Source organism: Hirundo rustica, chromosome 2 (genome assembly GCF_015227805.2).
Source record: "Hirundo rustica isolate bHirRus1 chromosome 2, bHirRus1.pri.v3, whole genome shotgun sequence".
NCBI lineage: Eukaryota > Metazoa > Chordata > Aves > Passeriformes > Hirundinidae > Hirundo > Hirundo rustica.
Window position 1 is genome coordinate 91,477,634 of NC_053451.1, and position 22,038 is coordinate 91,499,671.

The following is a 22,038-nucleotide window of genomic DNA, read 5'->3' on the forward strand; positions in this document are numbered from 1 at the left end:
ATTTACCTGGAGACAGGAGTCTTCTCTTCCTGCTTTCCACTGCTGGTTTGCCCATGATAAAATATTGTTGGACTCTGCCTCCATGCCCCCACAGCAGAAAGAAGTTGCAGACAAGTTTGGTGGTGAACTTATTTACTCACATAGGTTACTCACACCACAGCTCTCCTGAGCAGCTTTTGTTAGCAGCCAGCAGCGAAGACCCTTTCCAGCATCCGAGTTTACATGAGGGCCTGGCAGGGGAGTGTTCTCCTCTGTGCACAGCCAGCCTCAGTAAATCTCAGTGTGACAGGCTCGCAGCCCTGCTACTGAACTTTTAACTTGAAGCTCTAGCAGGGTGCTGAGTAGCTCCAGCTACATGCCACGGAGCTGTGAAAGTAAATCGCTTCACTGGGAGCAAGGGGAAGTCCAGCATATTGTTTTGCAGACTTTGCCTACAGCTGCTTTGCAGTATAGGCATAGAATATATACACCTGGGAAAGCAATCAGAGCGAGATGGACTTCCAGCGCAGAGCTCAGCCGTACCCCATCCCAGAGGATCAAGAGGTTGTGTACAAGGTCGCTCCTGATGCTCACAACTCGGCAGGAAATGAAGACGAGAAACCAGTGTCAAAATTGCAACGTAGGCACAGTGAAATAAAACTCTATAAAGAGTTTTGTGACTTTTATGCAAGATTGTAAGTTCATTCTGTTCAACTTTGGGGTGTAACTGCAGTGACATTACTGGTGTATTTACATAATATATTTTATTATCTGAGATCTGAGGCTCAGGCTGTGCAACCTTTGCCACTATTTTGTTCAACCTTTGCCACTGTTCTGCTTGAAACATTGCCAGTTATAACTATCAACTAAAATTTGAATTGTTACTTTAAATTTAATCATTAATTGTGCCAGAAATTTTTATCAGCAGTAAAAGTGGTGTTGGAATTTGTAAAGTAGTCTCTCTGCCTCCAGGTTGTTTGCCATTTATTCTGGGCAAATGGATAAACTGCTTCATTAATGCAGAATTATTACATACTTCACTAGTTTTACGTATATGATATGTTTCAAAGTGAAGCACTTTTTCCTGAAGCGGGGAACTTTGTTTTTACTTGGTTTTGAACTTTGTTTCGTGTTTTTGCTTGGATTATGCTTTATGTACAGCAGTGTTCTAACATCTTTAATGCTTGAGCACTGTTGAAGTGATGGTGAAAGATCCCAGTTTCTCCTGTGATTATTCTTCATTTAGATTGTTAAGGAAGATGGGGAAATTTACTGAAGTTTTTCCCCACAGAAAGCATACACAGCTCATGAAGACCATTGGTGAACTTTATAGCTGATCACAGTTCATGTGTATAGTCACTGCAGTTTGTCCATAGGTCAGTCTGTTATGTATGGGTTAGACCATCCTGCATCTAATCTTCATCTGACATTTGCTCACTTATTTCACTGTGAGGGCAGTGGATATTTGGATTGCAGTTACTGTTTCCTCATCTGCAAAGATGAAGGGAGAGAGACAAAAAAGTGCCAGCTAATAATAACATGTCAGATGTGACCTTGTGTAGGACTCTTCTGTGAGACCGTGTAAGAAATAGATAAAACACATTCCATTTTGAATTACATGCTAGGTGTTTGGTTGCTCCCTTGGATGGTGTGCAAGGAATGAATTCAAATCCTATTGAACATGGTGGGAGCCCAGAGGTTTTATCCACTTGAAAGGATAAGAAGGAAGGCTTGGCATCTTGCAGAGGACTGCAGGCTCTGCACTTACAGGTACAGCATGATAGCTGTATCAAAATGTGTGCATGCATGCACATGTATTTCAAATAATGTCACTTGTCTAATAACCTTCCAGATACATTTTAAGTCAGTGGTTTTGTTAGCTGACCTCAGATTGTAATAAAACTAGACCATTGCCCTATATTTGCTCTCAGCTACCACATGGTATTAGGGTAGAGGGGTGATCCTGAAAGGCAGAGCTTTGAGAGTCTAGATAGGAGTGACAGAATGTTTGCAAAGGAAAAATCAAAAGAGCCTTTTTCTGGCCTTAATTAGCTGAAACACAGCTGTACTGTCTCCCTCAGGCGTGTACAGCTACCATACTGCCATTTTTTTGGTCCTGTGCCTTTGAGAAGCAAGGTTGCTGTTTCAGTATTTCTTTGCATCTCTGGCATGAGTTTGCCAGCTTGTGTTGGCCTGTGTGGGTGCCAGCTTGTGTTGGTTGTGTTGGTGGATTCCACCCTCCCACTTGGCCCTGGAATGGGCTGTGAGCTGGCACATGATGAGCTGAGCTCCCTGCGATAATCCCTAACAAACCAATCAAAAATCCCATGACTTCAAACTAAATTTGTAAAATGACTTCAAGCTATGCAGAGCTCGTATAAGGGATATTTATTCAACTACTCTGTTTTTCATTAATATCTGCTGGACGAGATCCGGTCCACTCTTTCACTTATTGTTCACTCATTGCTTATTTAGAGCTCTGAACTAATGCTGTTATATATATATATATATATATTAGAATTAGGAGTTGGTTTACAATAAATCATTTATGTTTTCCTATGTGATGCCAGTTCTCAATCATTAATATTTGCCTTCTTTTCAGTAATTTTGATGTATATCATAATTTTCACAGTACTTTGAATTGCCTGTTGCTTTTCATCATAAAAAGCCTGTAAATGTGTCTGTAGTGACAACATTTCTGTTTGGGGGTTTTAATTAATTCGAGCACATCACAGGAATTTTGTTTCTAAAGAGTTTGGGAGCAGGGAGAAATGGTAGTTTCCTATTTGAGGAGAGGCCACAGGCCATGAAGTTCGTTGCAAAACTTGTGTTGACCAGCTTAGCATTAGGATGATGGAGTTTGGCCTGGTGTGGCCACGACCAGTGCTGTTCTCTATTTAGGTTAATTTTCTGTTTCTTTTTTTTTTTTTTTTTTTATGACAGCAACATGGCGAACGCGCTTGCAAACGCCATCTGCGAGCGCTGCAGGGGGGGCTTTGCCCCTGCCGAGAAAATTGTCAACAGCAATGGTGAGCTGTACCACGAGCAGTGCTTCGTCTGCGCCCAGTGCTTTCAGCAGTTCCCTGAAGGGCTCTTCTATGAGGTAAGCGGGGCAGAGGAGCCCTCCTGTCCCCATACCATCTCTTGAGCCTTCATTCCCATAGCAGAAGTAGCTACAGGCAGGTGGGTAGCTTAGAAAGATCCACGGGAGGATCTGGGCTCTGAAAGAGTATGCCCAGTAAAGGGAGAAAAAAATCCAGATGCATTTCTGTGCTAATTTGGAAGGCGTCAATGTATGTAACATTCTCTGAATGTGGACTTTAGTATTATCAGCACTGAGAGAAAAACTCCTGGAGAGTTTTTCTCAGTGCAAATTGTTTCCCTGAAATTTGTGAATCTGATGTATCATGCCAGAAATACAGAGAAAATATACTTCTTAGAGGAGAAAGTCATATAGAGGGAAATCACAGCATCCTGTGGTCCTTAGGAGGTTTATCGCAGAGTTGAGTGAGTCCAACTTGGCATTGGAAAAGAGATGATCTGTATGTGAGCATGCTGTGGTTCAAACCAGACAGGGCCAGTGCAAGATCAGCTCTTAAGTTTAACAGTCCAGAGCATTCAAAATTTTCAGTTCTTACACACTTTCAGGGGTTAAAACCTGATCCCAGTTATATTTCTGAGCTCCATGTTGATTTGCCTTGGCTTAGGAGAGTATTTTGTTATAGGTTCATTTTCTTTTACGTTCCCCTATCATGGGAATTCACAAAGTGGCTTTAGTGAAAGCTCTAGACTGGTTCATAAAATACAAAGTGATGGGTATAGGGAGCAATAGATGGTATGAGACAGGGAATTACTGTCAGAGAGATAAGGCCCTGCTCGAGTAGCTTACAGTCCGTCTTAGGGTAGCAGTTACAGGATTTGTGTCATATGATGTGAAAAGGAAAATGAGCAGAATGTAAAAGGAGCAATTCTGTGCTCTCACATACAGGTGTCATCCTTTGGCAAGAGCATAATAGTTTATCTTCCACAGAAGCATTTCTAATTTTACAGAGGCATGTTATGCCGTGATGAGGAGAGGATGCGGGAGGAGTGTGGATTGTGGAAGAGACTGGCTAAGGAGATTCCTGGGGATTTGCTTTTTCTCACCTTGTTTGAGGATCAAAAGGGTCTGGAGATAGTGTTTCACAAATTGTAGTAAATCAGCCCTCACTGTTCCATAAGCCATCAAAAGGTGAGCTGCAGGGCAGAATTAGTTAAATAGAAACAAAAGAACAACCCCTTAGATACTTAACACGTTGCATTAGAATTGTTAATATATACTGAGTTGACTGGTAAAGAGTCCATCCTGACCGGTTAAGACCTGAGGAAATGCAAAGTGATACGAACATTTCAGAACTAAAATATTTGTAATTATGTTAATAAAATTGTCTTAAACCAATAAAATGTATTTTCTCTAAATAATGAATACTTTATTCATTCTTTTTCTGACTCAAAAAACAGTGAGACATTCCAGGGACCTCTTTCAGAAAGTTGAATGATCCTTAAAGATAAGTTTGGGAAATCATGCTCTAGGCAGATTCTAGGTATCTTCTAGGGGAGACTACAGCAGAAAGAAAATCCTACTTTTGGACCTAGTTCAGGAATGTTGCAATCTCTCTCTGTTGCTCTTGGGTGGCCATACCTGAATCTCAGTGGCAGAGGCAAGTATCCTAGTGGTGCTTGGATATACTGGATGTAGGCATTTTGCTTCCTACTGCTGTCTTGTTAACATTCATATTCATGATGATTGGTCTTGGAGCACTCTCTTACTGAAACATTCTGCTCTCAAAGACAGTAAGTCAGAAGTGAGTGCCAGCAGATTGTCCCAGGAATGAAAATTACACTGTGTGTTAACCATGTTTTGGCTGATGTTGCTAGGAGTTTTTTTCAGTCTGGGTAGCCTGAGAAATGTTACATAGAAAGTGGAAAGTTTCAGTTAGGATAGACACTTCTTGGAACAATCATTACAGAGGTAAAACAACATTGGATAGGCTGAGGGAGCTGGGCCTGTTCAGACTCAGGAAGAGATGACTGAGACGGGATCTCATCAATGTATATAATTATCTGAAGGGAGAGTGTCACAGGAGGGAGCCAGTCTCTGCTTGGTGGTGCCAAGCAATAGAGCAAGAGGTAATGGGCAGAAACTGATGTACAGGAAGTTCTGCCTGATCATGGGGAAGAGCTTCTTTGCTGTGCACTGGTACAAATTGCCCGGAGAGGTTGTAAAGTCTCCCTCACTGGAGATACTCAAGAGCCATCTGGATGTAATTCTGTGCAGTGTGTTCTAGGATGGCCTTGCTTGAGCAGGGAGGTTTGACCAGATGACCCCACCTCCAACCTGACCCATTCTGCGATTTTGTGAGAGGAAGGAAAGCCCTGAGCAGGTAGAAGATGGGCTTAGGTTCGTGAGTGCTCAAGAATGGCTGACAGTGCTCAGAGGACTTGAGATAATCTGTATCACTGTCAAGAAAAACAGTGACTGGAGAAGATGTGCAGAAGGGACATTTTCCTCAGACTGGCTTAATGCAGTCTTTGAGAAGATAGATGTGTTTGAAGGTGTGGCCAGGTATGTGTTTTTCTGAGCAGGTTCCCGTGGGTAAACACAGGCATTGTCGGTTGCCCAGCATGAGCTTGTGTTTATTCTGTCCCTGCTTTTGCTAAGCTAGTATTTATTGGAAATGATTTCCAGCTCTTAGCAATTAGGAAGACAAATATTGTTCCTCGCCTATTGCAAGCCTTGCAGGGTTCCCCCAGTTAGTCATTAAGCTGCTTATCACACTTGCTGTCAAACCCTGCCATGATAAGCCTTCACGCTGTGTCCCATGGGAGGGGTTGGAACTGGTCAGGTCTCCTGTGCTGCAGGATTTGTCTCTGGGCTGCCTTGCAAGCACCCTGACCAGCACAGCTCGCTGTGGGCTGGCACTGGAGCCGAGTCACTCACAGGCACCAGTGGTGCCCATCCACTGCTTAGAGTCTGCACAGCATAGCAGGGGTTTTGTGGATGTCCTCTTGAGCCCGTGTTGGAAGTGATAGTTTGGATTCCTGAGAGCTGCGTGCCTAACATTGCACAGAAACTAGGGGTACGGTATGTTTGATTTGTATTCCAGTTTGCTCAGTAACATCATTTTAGCAAGTTTTTTTATGCACTCAGTCTAAACAAAAATTAGCACAAGCACATTCCAGTAGTTACCGAACTCCATTCTTTGCTGTTAGGTGTGAAGTGGTAGCAATTCTGGTCTGCTTCTACTCTGCTTCTACACACCTTGAAGGTGTGTATTCCCTAGAGCTGCTGTTGTAGCATTTCTCTACAGGTAGCGGTGCACAGTCCTATGCTAATGGCTGGTCATGTTTGTTTCTATTCCAGTTGTACCTTGAGTGTTTTCTTAAAATGTTTTTTACCAAAAGCTGCCTTAGAGGAACAATCTCTTAAGTCTCAGTTTTTGTGCATGACTTTGCACTTAGGTTAGCTAAAAACATGCAGGTAAGCTGGAGGTTATTTCACAGTGAGATGTTTTATGCAGATTTACCTCATGGACCTTCAGCATACAACAGTGAAATGACCTTGCTTTTAAACTATGTACTGTAAGATTCATTACAGGAGCTCAAGGCTTTCTCTGATAATAACTGCTGGGTCATCCACAAAGGGCAGAACAAAGGAGCAGAGAGATTGAAAATATAAACAAGATCGGATGGAAATCAACCTGCCTGATGCAAACCAGAAGGGAAGAAAACCTGTTTGGTCTGTTTAGATCAACATGTGGTGGCTTTGAAATTCAAGCAAACCTAAGCATCCCCATTGGACCACCTGTTTACACAGAACAGGAAGCTTTTGGGGTTTTTTCAGTTTGAAAAGGATTTTATCCTGCAGGAAGCAAGCACAGTTCACAATGAAACAGTAATTTCCATTCCTCTTTGAGAAAGTAATAGCCCTGTACTTCTCAATTACTTTTTTTTTTAAAAGCTGAAATTAAAAAGTAATCTGTTTTAGAGTATTACACTGGAATAGCACTTGATAAATTTCTGGCAGAGACTTCTGAAAAGGTCTCTACTGAGTTAATGTCTTTCTGTTCCTAATAGGTGCAATTCAGATTGGGCACAGGAATTTTCTAAACATAAATATCTAGTGAAATGTTTTATTAGATCCCCATCCTGCCAGTTGCAAGAGTATTTATGATATTTATATTGTATTTGATCTTTGTCATTTCGTATTATACAACAGGTAATCTTGAAATACACTTCTGTATTTTCTGTCCATGCACAAAACCTTACTTTGTGAGTAATATTTTGTGCTATTCACTTGGTTTTGTCTTAGGCCCAGTGAAAAGAAAGGAGGAAGGTTTCCTGCTGTCCTCCTTGTTCCACTGTTTTAAACTGAGACATTCAAATCCAAACATTTTATAGCATACCTAATATTGTCTACGTGGTTTTGACATGCTCATCGGCATTTATGTCTAATAATAGTGATGCCTGAAGGTATCTAAATATTTCTCTTCATTTCAGCACATATTTGCCTACATGTTTTTACATATTCCTTGGCTAAGCTACTAATGCAGTGAATCTTTTTATTCCATATGGATTTGTTTTGGTTTTTTTTAATGAGAGGTTAAACTGTAGCTGAACTTACCTAAGCTGTGATAAAATTCAAATCCCTTAAAATCAATTTAATTTGATCAATGTAGTGAACTTTGCTTCTTAATATTTGGACTTGATTATCTTAAGGGTCTTTTCCAACCTAAATGCTTCTATGAGTCTATGAAATAAGCATCATGAAGGAAAAGGCTTATTTCCCTTCACGTTTTGGTTGAACTGCTCCATAAATTGGAAAGATTCCTGCCCCGGGTGTTCTTCCTACCCTAATCTCCATTACATGTACTTCCTCTGGTATGCTGGGTCATTCTGGCAGGAAATGTAGAGCGAGGAAGACATCAAAAAGGTTTGGGAAAAATGCTTCTTCCCTCCTGCTGGCCAAGGCTGTTTGTTAGCTAATATCCTGCTCAGAATGTGCTTGTTTGCTTCAGTTTCAGTAGTCTGTCAAAATTCAGACGTCTCTTGTGACGTAAATGAGTGACAGAAAATGCCTTACACTCTCAGCAGTACTGGAGAAATGGTGTGCTATTAACACTACATGCTAACTAGTAGGTGAATTAAGGTGGGTGGATGTAATGCCTAGCACATGTAGCTCATGGTCTTTTTTTTTTTTTTTTTGGCTCAGCCCCTCATGTTTAAGTACCTAATTGTATATGGAAACACACCAGGCTGTTACAGCATTTTTGTTAAGTTCATGTTCCTCATCCTTCTAACGCTCAGATCTTTTTCTGTTTGCAGTTTGAAGGGAGGAAATACTGTGAACATGATTTTCAAATGCTTTTTGCCCCTTGCTGCCATCAATGTGGTAAGTGTTAACTTAAGGTGAAATACTTCACGCTGATCACATATGGGAGTGCCCTTGTATCTGCTCTCTGGGAGGTGCTCATATTCACCAGAGCATCTGAACTTCAGGAATGAGCTAGACGTCAGAGGAACTGGAGAGTTGCTTTTTCTAAAGGTCATAAACCAGTAGGATTTAAAAACAAAATTTGCATTCATTCAGTAAGTAATTTAGCTGTTGAGCCTATGATCCAAAGAACAGACCATTCATAAACTCCTGATTGTATACACCATCCATGGCTCCTGATTATTTATATCCGTACGTCTCCATGTGCTGACATTTGTCCCTTCTCATGTAGCTGAAACCTTGCAACAAGACTTTGTCATCTGCTTTGACTCTTGTAACCTACCCCTGCTGTCCTACTTCACAGAAACTGAGACAGTATTCATCATATAGTGTTACAATCGAGTGATGGGCAGCTGCACCCCTGCTCATTTTTTTAAACCAAATGCCTTTCAGGTTTCAGTGTGTAAAGTCCATATTACATGATACTGAGGGCTGCTTTTTATTTGCCACTGTTGATGTAGATGTTTTGTGTCTTCTGCACTGTAATCACTTGCATGTTTTCTTTTCCCCTGTGTGTGACACATTTTGCTGGGCCAGAGCTGGGAAGTCATTATTTGACTATTCCCTAAACTTGTGTGGAAGCCCTTGTGTATCTTTGGCAAGGTGCCAAAGCTTTAATTTATCTGAGTGAGGCCTTTCCTCTTGAGGAGGGAAGTGTTGAACATCAAGAGAGAGGGAAGCAGATGTTACAGAACTATGAATTTAAGGCTGCAGATGTGAACAAGCAGGGGAAGAGGAAGAAATGAGTTAGTGGCAATTTGTGAGGAGCTATGCTGCCTATCTCCTGCACAGTTGGCACAGCTCCACCTTTTCCTGTCCTCTCTCCTGGTATTGCCAGCTCCCTTAAAACCTCATCAAGGTCCTGCCCAGAGCTGGGCTTTCCCACTGCTTGTATTTCATAAACACAAAGTCATTGGCACTGTTGTCAATGATGAGGCCTTGAGCATTCCTGACATGTCTGGAGTCCATTGGATTTTGTTCTTGAAAAGCCATGACTTCATAGGAATGCTATGGAGTTGCATACTGGATGTTATCATCCACAGCAGTTACCTGCCTGATCTCTCCCCTTTGGCAGCTCTTGGAATTGTTCTCCGAAGCCAGAACTCAGCCTCTGACAGCATTGGGAAGCTGAGCTCCCAACACATTTTGCACTGCTCAAAGCCCCTGGCTGTGCTGTCCATCAGCATAGAGAACAACTAAGTCACATGTGATGGACATCACTCCACTGCCTGTGCAGTACAGCCACATTGTGCATGCAAAGCACTAGTTGTCACACTATTTTTCAATGCCTTGTGGGACAGAACTCTTTTGTGGTAGGCCAGAAATTGTGTGTTGGATTGACTGTTCTGCAGCTTCACTGTGCCTTTGCATTTGGACCCCATGGGAGTTTTTTTGCAGGAGATCCACAGCCACCCAAGCTCGGTTCTATTGCACCTTGAATATAGAATACCTTCAAGGCTTGGTCCTAGTGGAGTAGGAACCACTGTTATGTACATGGCAAGTTAAATTTGTCATACTCTTAAAGAAAAGAAGGAGAAAGATTATTAGGAGACAAGAAAGCCCTTATTTTATGAAGTACTCCATAAATTTCTTAACGGCTTGAGAACAAATAAGTAAAACCAGTGAAGGGTCCAAAAAAGGATTATTGCAGAGACAAAGTGGAGTATGCATATAGAAGGACTTGTATGTAAAGAGCATAAGGTCCTCCATCAGCTGTTTTCTTCTGATCCATAACAAAAAAACAACAAACAAACCCAAATTCCAGGGTTTGTAATCAGAGCTGCGATGTTGAAAGCAATGTGTCCTACCAGATTTTAAGGTAAGGAAAGGAATGATGATTGTAGTCATGGTAGTGATTCATTTGTGGGTTACTTTTACATTTGTCTAGTGCTGTATTTTACATCCTGGTGTTGTGTTTCTCACAGGTGAGTTCATTATTGGTCGTGTTATTAAAGCCATGAACAATAGCTGGCATCCAGAGTGCTTCTGCTGTGATATCTGCCAAGTAGTATTGGCTGATATTGGATTTGTCAAGAATGCTGGCAGGTAAATCTCCACCCTTCCTTTAGTTAACTGATCATAAATTAGATGAGCTAATAGTGGGACTGAGAGGTTTTGGTTCCTGAAGCTTTCCTGCTCGGATGGAGCACCTGAAGTACTTTCTGTGAGAAGAAAGTCTAAGAGTGCATCCCAAAACCAAGAATGGGTATCTTAAAGCATTAACATTTTACCCACTTCAACACTAAGTTTCATAGCAAACATTTTCTTTACCCAGTGACCTTTTGGGGCCATTGTTATATGTAATAAGAGAGAAAACATTCAGATACAGAAGCATTCACTTTTTTTTTCCTTTATAGAAATGTTTATTTTCTTTTTCCAGCTTGATTCTCCAATTTTGGACTAGTTTAGCACCATATTTATTAATAATTGCTTAATGTTTAGTAGGACCCTTCACAGAGCAGGATATTTTTGCCAGCTAGGATCAAAACAATATTTTACATTATATTTATTATATGGCCATTGCCTTCTTATATTTAATATATAAGGTCCTATAGAAGTAGGACCTTTGTGCTCATCAAGCTTCCAATCTAAATTTTTAAATTTTTGAAAGTGAAACATTAATCAATGAGAATCTATTCGGAACTTAATTTTCTGAATTTCAACACAGCTTTAACTCAGCAGAGCTGAAGAAAGGATACTCCTGTGGTGACAATTGAATAATCACCCTGAACTTGGGCAATCATTTTGGTGCTTTGAACTTTGTTTGTCTTAGCAAGGAAGTTGTTTTAACAAGACTCGAAAAAGAGCTGATTGAGATGAGGTTCTGAGAGATTTTTAGTTTATATTTTGCCCTGTAGTACCTGGTAGCAATACTTACCTCTCTTTTTTTATGCTGTTTCAGACATCTCTGTCGTCCTTGCCATAACAGGGAAAAAGCCAGAGGCCTGGGAAAGTACATTTGCCAGAAGTGTCATGCCATTATTGATGAACAGCCTCTCATATTCAAAAATGATCCTTATCACCCTGATCATTTCAACTGTGCAAACTGCGGGTAACCTGAGTTCTGCAAAGGGAAACAGGAAAAGTTCTGGGTTTATTTGCTTCAAATTAATTTAAAAGTGGAAAAAAAAATCAATTTAAATTGAAAATTTGTCCAGTAAAACTGACAAGAGTGGGTTTGGATGTCTTGTGGCCAGAAATGTTTTACTGCTTTTGGCTTGGTGGGGTTCAAACAACAGCTGATCTTCTGGGAACTAAAAAAAGATTGGACTCTGCAGGACAAGGTGGTACCTTACAAATTACAAAGTATCAACACAGATACCATTTCTATAGTAGAGAAATGATAGCTCACTGTTGTGCTAGGGGGAGAAGTGATTCTCTTTTGCTGCTTGAATGACTATCTTGGCTATGTTTTTTTTTTTTTTTTTAGTTCAATGGTGTCCAAACTTTGTTCTCTCTTTTTAAAGCCTGCCTTTTTTAGAAGCCTACTCCCATCTCATTTTATCATCTTTTGCAACTGCAGTACGTGAAACTGCACATTTCTACATCCTGCACTGATGCAGAGATGTAGGATAATCATTGGAGCATGGGGCAATGTAGGATATAGCATAGATTCTTAGTTGTTTATTTCTGCTGCAAAGGAAGCTACTATTTCAGTGCCATAGTAAAGGCTGATTTGAGTAACAGTATGTAGTGTTATGTCAGTGGCAACCAGTTGAGAGTATTTGTGACTACAGTCACTTTTAAGGTTTAGCTGTCCTCCATATCTAACCATGCAAATTACTAAAAAGTAGAGTTTATAAGATTCTGCAATGGGAAATGAGTAAGCCTTAGCTCATGTGGGTCTGTAGTTGTCTTTCTCTGAAGTCTGATACAAGGAAAATGTAACTAGATTTAGAGGACTACATTTTACTTTCAGTTGCAGTTATGCAAATCTAAAATAAACTGGTGATAAGTGCCAGAACATAAACCAAACATCTGCAGCTTTCACACACAGATTTGTGCTGCTTAAGCAGAATGACAGTAGCTCAGTAGCTGTTTCCAGAGAGATTCAGTGCACCTCGCTTTGCAGCCTGTTCTCAGTTTACTGTGATCAGGCTTGAACTGTGTTAAAATAAATTATATTTGATGCTGCTGCATTACTGTATTATAAATATAATTTCTAAAGCAAATGCTAAATTTCTTTTTTCACTTCACTTTTCACTTGAGAGTAGAAACTCTCAAGAATGACATTTTTGAGTGTCTTTATTCATGCTCTCAATTCATTAACTTCTGAACAGGAAGGAACTTACTGCTGATGCTCGTGAGCTGAAAGGAGAACTCTATTGCTTACCCTGCCATGACAAAATGGGTGTCCCCATCTGTGGGGCATGTAGGAGACCAATTGAAGGCCGTGTGGTGAATGCTATGGGTAAACAATGGCATGTGGAGGTAAACATCAGATGCTATACAATCTCTCTTACAAATGTAAACTTTAGCATATTTATCTGTGATTTTGCTGTTAAATTTCAATGAAAGGATTCTCAAAGTTTGCAGCAATAATTATAACTGCCTTCTCCAAGTCCCTCTCCAACCTCATTGTGGCTGTGAAACAGGAGTTATTTCCCACCTTACAGAGAGCTTTGACTGTGAAACTAAAATCAGTAATCAAAGGAAGCATGGCAAGGCCCTTACAAAAGAAAATTTCAGAGCTCAAAGCAGTACATTGGAAAGGCAGTCAGATCTGTGGAAACCATGTTACTAAGCATGATAGTACCCTTAGGTCTTCCACAGTCACCTGCCATGTATATATTTCTTTAACAGTTCATGTAAGAGTTCATATTTCAAGGTCAGATACAAGACTTAGTTCCACATCTTCCATTTTAATTAGATAAATTGTTCTTTCTTTTGTTTTGAAAGTCTCTTCTAGGAAATGCTTTCTTCACAAGGGTATAGTGATAATAAAAATTATTTAATAACTCTTAATTCTCTTCTTTGATAAAAAACAAGAATCCATTGCTTGATTTTGTTTTGTAACTTTTGGACTGAAATGTTGGAGATGTTGAGAGAAATATTATTTTAGTTATTTTAAATGTAGAAACAAAAGTTTTAACTCTGCTCTTCAAAATTGCTCAGCAGACTTCAGCCATGTTCAAGTAGTGGACGTGTTTAATTTGCTTTCCAGGAAAAAATAACATTACTTCCAAAAGATTAAAAAATGTATTGTAATTTTCTTTGTAGCATTTTGTTTGTGCAAAATGTGAAAAGCCATTCCTGGGTCATCGTCATTATGAGAGAAAAGGCTTGGCATATTGTGAAACCCACTATAATCAGGTAAGGTTACGTATTACATTTATTACATATATTTTTAAAAATGGCATTAATTGCTAAACTCACAGACTGGTTTTGTTATACAGAGATGTAAAACCATGTCTTCTGTCTTGTTAAAGGCACCTGTGGGTGTAATGGCAATTAGCATATGTTCTGTTGTGTTTATTTTATACAGGTTTCCCTATTCATCTGTAAGGCATTAAAAAAGAAAACTGTGGTATTTTACAAAGGCTGGCCAGGACAATCAGTATCAAGTTGTTCTTCAAGCTTAGTGGTACTTAAGTAGAGCTGTTACGGGGCTTTGACGTATCTGTGGATCAGAGCAGCTAATGACCACTAATCCCTCCTAAGGAGTTAAAGAAGATTTGCCACTCACTCGCTGCATTTGGAGGCCCCAGTGAGTGGTGGGTTTCCCTGCAGCTGCTGCTCTAATGCTGTGTGTTGATATCTGCTGTTGCTCAGTCATTAATTAGGTTGAGAAATACTTCCAAGACGAAATTTGTCGGAAGACACCCTCTAGTGACCACTTGCATTTATGTAGAAGTTACATGTGGCGGTACCACCCCTCTCCAGGCTCCCTTGGATGGGGACTGCAGCCCCACGACACACAGACATATTGTACTTTGGAAGCCATCTGTGTCACGTCACATCCACCTCCCTCGCTTACATAAACACACGAGGAGGGGTTACACTTGGGAGTTGTACGGCATCTGCTAATTACAGATGGATTCTTAGTTGGTCATTAGTGATGAAGGGCAGATGATTGGTGCTGGCACACTTGCAGACTGTAAATGCTGTGACGTTCATAGTAATAGTGTTGTGGCTGGGATGGGCCAAGCCCATACACAGACAAGAGCTGTATGTAGAGTGGATGTCTTTTCCTAGGTTAACTACTACAGTTAGAAAAAAATACATGAGGTTTGTGGCACTTCTTGTTATACTGTAGACAAATGTTAAGCCTGGAGAAAGAATTAATATTTTTTGTCAGAAAAATTCCTTTTTTTTTTTTTTTTTTTTTTTTAAATAAAGATAACATTTTCTTACCGTTACAGTAATACATTGTTTTAGTCATGCATGTAAGTCCAAATGTTACATTTTCTGGTTAGTAATAATATGTATATGACACCAACTGCTGTATTTCAAATCTTCAGAATTAGAGAAATCTTGAAACAAAACAAAATCATACTCACAGAGAATCAGAGGTAGATAAAAGTTTTCATCTTTAGTATTATCAAGACTTTTTTTGATGAGATGATGCAAAGTGTACTTGGAAAACCAAACCAGACTTGCCAACATTCCATTTATATCACTGGAATAAACAGAAAAGCAATTGTGCCCATCAGCTGAAATATAGTTATTTTGCTAGTTTGATAAGTTACCCTCAATAAAATCATTATATTAAAAATCTATTACTTCTCTTTCCTCTTCAGCTGTTTGGTGATGTTTGTTTCCATTGCAATCGTGTGATTGAAGGAGATGGTAAGCACTTTTCTGTTTTCTTAACATTCTTTTTTGATGGAAGTTCTCTTTAAAAGTGAAAATAAAGGGGAAACAGCCCAGTTTTCATTAAACAGATGACCAGAAATTAAATTAGAGCTGATTAGTCAGAGACCAAATGGTAGGAAAACCTACCATCATTTCATGACGATAGAAGACCACCCCATGGCCAAAGAGAACTGTGAAAACCCTTAGTGACATGCAGAGGCCAGGGATGCTGGAAGATGCTCAGAAATGGCTTCCTGCCACACCACCTTCAAGAAAGAACACATGCAAGGGTGAGATGGAACATACAGGCATCTCCACAAATGAATCTGTGGATCATGAGCCAAATTTGAAAAAAATATTTAGATACCGAAAGATCTAGTGAGTGGGCACTGTTGGGATTTTTTTTTTTTTTTTAATGCCTTGTTCCTATTATGTCAGTTTGAATCCTGGAGATATTTACCTATCTATTGCAAGCACCTGTCTTTTGAAAATCTAGGCTTATGATAATGTCACAAAACCAGGAATGATCATACTTTGAAATATATGTCCTGTAAAGGCAGAACTGCAAGTAATTTGCTTGTTTTGTTATTGTTTGATTGTTTTTTGGGGGAGAAGGGGGCGGGTTTGAGTGGGTTTTTTTGCTAACTAGCTCTGATAAAATGCCAAAAGCAAATCATTCTACCTGAAATAATGTGATATTATGTGCCTATTTACCCTACATTAGCCTCATCTAAGCCAAAGTCATTAGCCAAGTGGGAGAAAGCTTCTAACATTCAAAAGGAGACATAAACCAGTTTATAGTCATGTAACTATAGAGTAAGACATACATTCTGTAGATGTGCTTTCCCTACATTTTCTGGATTGTGCTATGCCTGCAGAATGACAATCCAAAATGCTTTAGAGGAAAGAGACCTCATTTTCAGGAAAATTCTACTGGAATGAGCAGAAATGGAACTTTTCTGATAGCTGTATGATTGTAACCTTTCACCATATAGTCTGACATCCATAATTGTAAGTTTTGGTCTCTAAACTGAAAATAATACATTTACACTAATTTCTTTGTTTTCAGTGTATGTCTTCAATTACATGTCTTCTTTCATTTCTGCACACAAATTTTGAGTCAGCTGTCACAAATTTGGTATCCAGTACTGTTCTCTGTCTGGTGAAACAAATATCTGTAGCAGCCATTTTTCAGGAGGGTCTCTATGACTGCATTCCTGAGGTTGCTTGAGAGCAAAGACTTTCACCTGTCTAGTATTATTCTGGAAAATAGTGGAATAACTGTGTATCTGTGGACATACTTGGCCCATAGTGCAGGAAAAACCCTCTGCATGACACTGCTTTGGTTCTCCTTGTTGTTGACAAAATACTGTGAGAAAAACATGGAGAGATCAAGTGAGAAAAACATTATAAGTAAAATATTGTCCTGCATTCTAACTTAGGAAAATTTTGGCAGGGAAAACTGGAAAACTGTACTGAAAGAGAGAAAGAACAGGAACTGGATCTACCTACAGAACAAATAGGAAATAGTTATTTTCTCTTCAAAGCAAAGAATAAAAAGAGTCCAATTTTTTTCACGTTGGTAGTGCTGATTTACCAGCAGTGCCTGGCTGCTGGCTTCACATTATTTTCTTCAGTTGGGCAAGTGCAACTGTTGATTGCAGTGCAGTCTGAACTGTATCTGAGAAATGAAACTGAATGAAAACATAAACACAATTGTGCTGGACTGCTCTTCAGTTGGAAGCCTTTCCTGATGAAGTTGGAACCTGGCGTCACAGAACCATTGCCTGAGATCAGCTGGATATGAGATGAAGTGGAAGCGAAAAATAGGAGGCAGAAATAGGTTAAGCTGGTTTTGCCTTAGAGACAGCTGTGTCAATGCTTCACAGTCCTGCTTCATTACACTCTAAAATGTGTCTCACCAGTCTGGCCACGTTATTGTTACAGTCCTTAATACTTGATACAAGATTCAATGACTGTTCTCCACACCTCATGAATATGTAAGCTTAAAATCTTTGTAGTCACTGGGGTTTTTTATTGGTAAGGCTAATGATTTCTTTTATCCCTTCTCCCTAGTTGTGTCTGCTCTGAATAAGGCATGGTGTGTGAATTGTTTCGCTTGTTCAACTTGCAACACTAAGTTAACCCTCAAGTAAGTTTGTGGATAAGTGTGATGTCTTCAAGGCATATCAGTAGTTCTCTTCAAAGTGTAGATGTTGCTACAGTGTAGCTGTTACTGTATGAAAAACATGTAGCAGCATTGAGGAAGTAAGTGCCTCTTTCTTCCTCTTGCTTTACTTAGTACTTCCCATCTCTTCCAACTGTCTCTTCAGTCTTCCTTCAGTTAGTCTCCCTAACTCTTCTCCTTTTCCGTCCTTTATTTTTTCTTGTTTAACTCTCAAGGGATAAGTTTGTTGAAATTGATCTAAAACCTGTCTGCAAACACTGTTATGAGAAAATGCCAGATGAATTTAAGCGACGACTTGCCAAACGGGAACGTGAAGCAAAGGATAAAGAGAAGCAGAAAAAGAAAAAGCCAATCTGTTTGTAAACTTCTTTTCCTTCTCACTGCCACCTCGGCTCCTTTCTTCTTTGGTTAGTCCTAAGGATGCTTCTTTTGCACTTTTGCATGAACTTATGGCAGTCAAAACCCAAACATCTTTCACGCAACTGCAACTTGAAATACTAACTTGTTGTTCCGTTACCTTATATTTAGTCTACAATTAGCTTTGAAATGCTTTCTAAATTACACAGTTAATAAATATGGGCTTTTGGGTAAAATCTGCATAATTTAACAGGGTATTGTAATCACTGTATACAGCGTATGTAACTTGTAAAAGTAACTTAAATATTTGTATAAATTGGAGGGTTAATTTTTTGCTTGTGCACATTTAATAGGAGATTTTTTTTAATTCTTTTTTTCACTATCTCGTCTGCTAAAGCTTTGTTTCTTTTGCTTTGTTGTTTTAGGAATAAATTTGTTGAGTTCGATATGAAGCCTGTCTGCAAAAAGTGTTACGAGAAGTTTCCTCTAGAGCTGAAGAAAAGACTGAAGAAATTAGCTGAAACTTTGGCAAGGAAGTAAAGACTTCATCTGCTCTCCTCTTCCTTTATGAAAATCTTATAGATACTCCTTGGGGGGGAGAGGAGAGTTGCTGCTTTGAGGCTGCAGTCAGACAACAAATGCTGATGCATGCCTTCTATCAACCCCAAATATATTAAGATTCTCTGTTCTCTGTACATGTATGCTTACTTGTTGACAAACAGACCATACTTCCAAAATAAATACCAGCTCACCTGAAAGATTTCTGACCAGTAATGCCATTGTACTGATGCAGGTGGCCCATTCTGTACACTAATTCTCTGTGGAACTCCTCAGAGAGAGAAAATTTGCTTGTGAACACCACCTGTGAAAACAAGCTTTGCAAATGTGCCCAGCTTTAGGGATGCGTATTGTCATTTATGTTTGTGAGAATATTAACCATTGTGTTAAGCATGCAAACAAAACTTGCCCAGTTCAAGTGATTTGGGCAGGAAACCAGTATACTTTGCCTCATGGAAAAATTCACAATTGGATTTTGGGCCAAGTCATCTAAGGAGCCTTATTCCAGATGGTTTGAAAACTATCAGATTTCTAAATACAGGCACTGTACAAATGACATACATAAAATGATAAAAAGGATAGATTATGCTTACATGATGAATGTTTCTACATCAGGCTTAGCATGAGATACTTACATTAAAAATGTATTCCTATTGCAAGAAATGACCATACTTAGAACTACTTGAATTTTGCTATATTCCACTTAAAATAACACATTAACTTCTATATATGCTTTTGCATTCTATTTACTTTTTGTGCCTTACTCTGCTGGACCATACATAACAGTGCACCATTAAATATATATAGTTTTATATTTTATTTCATATTTTTATGCAGAAACTATATAGAAGGCATTTTCAAAAGATAACATATTTTGCCTTAATTATACAGGATGCAAGAAGTATTTTATTTGAAATGTGAACATCTGCATTTAAAATTTAGCCTTTAGACTTCATTGTTTCTCAGAATAATACTGAAAATGTGTATTTCAATTAACTGGCAATATTACTTTTACACCTCTGAGTGTAAATATGCAAGGTTTGATCCTGCTAGGATCTACTTCTTTAGCCATCCTCAAGGACTGAGCTTAAAATTAATCGAAATTCTTTATAACATACATTTAAGTGTTTTATACTATTGAGTTCTGTCCATGCTGATTTGTTTTATTTTTCCCCATTCTTATAGAAAATACAGCTACTTAGGTCTTCTTGATGGTACGAAGTATGCAAACTTTTTTTTTTTTTTTTTTACTTTTGTACTTTAGTGACTTAAACAGATTTTATGTAATTACGTAACAGGAAGTAAAGTTTTCTTTCCTGTTAATGAAAAATTAGTTCCTTTGAAACATCTGCTTTCCTGTGTCATCAATAAAGGCCATGTTGTTAAATCCTGTATCATGTCTCTGAAATAAATGCTTGGGATGGGTGGGAAAGCAGTAAGGCTCTCTTGGATCCCTGAGCTTTTACCTGTGACTATGTAAATACTTCCTTATTATCCTGATTTAAAGGAGACATATGCCTTTCCTAAAGGCACATGTCTGTACGTAGTTCTAAGGTTCATAAAAGAAACCACAGTTTGTTTCATAAAGAATAGCTTGATTCTTCTAGATATTTTTCTGAATTGGCTCAACAATTAGGTTTTCCTAAAGAAAATATCGTGTCTGAGTGTAAAACATACATACATATAGATATATGTTTTATATATAGATAGATATAGATATAGATGATATAGATATAGATATAGATATACACACACATAATATACTGTTAACTTTTTCTCTCCTGTTTTCACTGTAATGAAACTGTCACCCCAAACTTCCAGATTATTGCTAGGTAGGGTATTTTTTGACTATTTTATCCTACATAATTATTGAATGCCATAACATTCATAAATTACCCTGGCCCTGTTGAAGACTATGAAAGCTTAAAATGTCCTCAGAATTTGTTTACTTAACTAGTACAGTAGCCCTGTTGGAATTTTGGGCATTGCCATGGATTCGGTAGACCACACTCTTGCTTTCTCCTGAAGTTGTAACTGACTTTTAGGTTTTCACGTTACACCGACTGTCCATCTCTTCCTTCAGCCTGTGTGTGCCCAGCCTTACTGCTCAGAGTTGGGAAGGGTCACTAGCCCCATAGCTAAATGGCAAGACCTGGCTCATATCCACATTGCTCTGGGTTACATCTATCAGCAGCACAGTGGCCTCCGATTTCCTCTCCACTCTGGTGGCCCTTGGGCCCTGACACAGGCTGGGTTTTCCCATTTCCAAGTTCCTGATGGTGAACACTGTGCTAAAGTTCTCCAAGGCAGCACCTCCTGTTTCACGAACTCTAAGTAATGTCAGACCCCACGATATAGTACTTAAGGCATCTGAGAGTACTTGAGGGTTCAAAGCCTGATGAAGCATGTTCTTTGGAAGGGACCACTAGAGATCAACTAATCCAGCCATCTGCTCAGAGTGGGTCTAACTTCAGAGTTACATCAGTGCAGAAGGTCTTGCTTGGCCAAACCGAACATCACCATGCACGGAGATTTCACAGGCCTTTGTGGATAGTATCTTCCAGTTCTTCATCACCCTTATGGTGAAAATATTATTACTGGGGTCCTATTTCAATTGGAGAGTTCCCCCAAATCCATACTGCTGTCTTGGGAGCTGTCTCTGGCATGCACTGTCATTGGTATAATACCCCTGGACATTGTCATTAAGAGGATTAGTTAAAAGCTGTTGCAAAGCAGAGCCAGGGAGCAAGCTAGCAATTAGACAGCCTGGACAATTACACATCTGGTGTTGAAGCTCACTTCCTGGCCCAAAGTACTACAAATGTTTTGTGTAGCTGCACATACTTTTAAAAGAGGCAGAGCCTAGTTCTGTTTTTCTACCCATGACCTCTGTAAGGCCTGTCAAGGAATCTGTGAGCTTGGCATTTGGGAATGGATGCCTCAGGAACTTTGTCCCTTTCTGCTGCATGGATCAAATGTGCACGGGCAAGAGAGGTTCCTTTAGAAAGCGTGGTTAGACTGACAGTGAGAGCACTCCAGAAAGCCACTTGTCACTGTAGGGGAAGATCTGAGCTGAGCCTAAAGCCTTTCTGGTGCTGGCAGTGGCACGTCCTGTGCTCATTTCCAAAGGGCAGGCAGCGAGCTGGGCTAGCACAGTCAGGTTGCAGGGACAGCTCTCGAGTCAATGCTGTCCTGCCCACCACTGCAACCACCAGGGACAGTATAGGGGATGCCACTTCCACAGCCATGGGTGAGACAGTGACCAGTGCCAAAGTACTGGACCTGTCTATATGAAGGCAATTTCCCATGCCTCCCCATCAGCTGAAGTGCAGTAATATTCTCCAGTGTGTCAAGTAAACTCCAATGTTCTCCTCTGCACCAGCATCGACACTTCTATTAGTTAGCCTGGCAGATGCAGATAATAAATTGTTTGATAATCCCAGCAGCAGGCACACCATTAAAAAGTACAGTCAAAAAAGGAGAAGATTTCTTTGTGGAATTAAATCCAATGTCTAAATAAATCACCATTAATATAAGAATAAAATAGAGGATTAATTCTTTCAGTCAGGCTCTTACATGCACATTGCTGTCTTAAAGAAAAAGTTGGTTATGTTTCCTCATTTTTCCT

General features: G+C 39.5%; 1 protein-coding gene across 8 annotated transcripts in view; it reads left to right on the forward strand.

Moving 5' to 3' along the window:
• Positions 1-19,804, forward strand: part of LIMS1 (LIM zinc finger domain containing 1) — a 68,915-nt gene extending 49,111 nt beyond the window's left edge. For 4 of the 8 annotated variants that reach the window (XM_058419521.1, XM_040056744.2, XM_058419523.1 and 1 more), the window contains exons 2-10: positions 2,923-3,082; positions 8,344-8,410; positions 10,438-10,558; positions 11,415-11,564; positions 12,793-12,943; positions 13,733-13,825; positions 15,253-15,301; positions 17,384-17,459; positions 17,711-17,897. In XM_058419521.1, coding sequence (XP_058275504.1) covers positions 2,923-3,082; positions 8,344-8,410; positions 10,438-10,558; positions 11,415-11,564; positions 12,793-12,943; positions 13,733-13,825; positions 15,253-15,301; positions 17,384-17,459; positions 17,711-17,858 — 1,015 coding nt within the window. In that variant the 3' untranslated portion in view covers positions 17,859-17,897. Of the gene's footprint in view, positions 1-316; positions 675-2,922; positions 3,083-8,343; positions 8,411-10,437; positions 10,559-11,414; positions 11,565-12,792; positions 12,944-13,732; positions 13,826-15,252; positions 15,302-17,383; positions 17,460-17,710; positions 17,898-18,277 lie in introns of those variants that run through there. The other 4 variants (XM_058419522.1, XM_040056743.1, XM_040056741.2 and 1 more) reach the window with 3 other exon arrangements.
• The last annotated feature ends 2,234 nt before the right edge of the window (positions 19,805-22,038 follow it).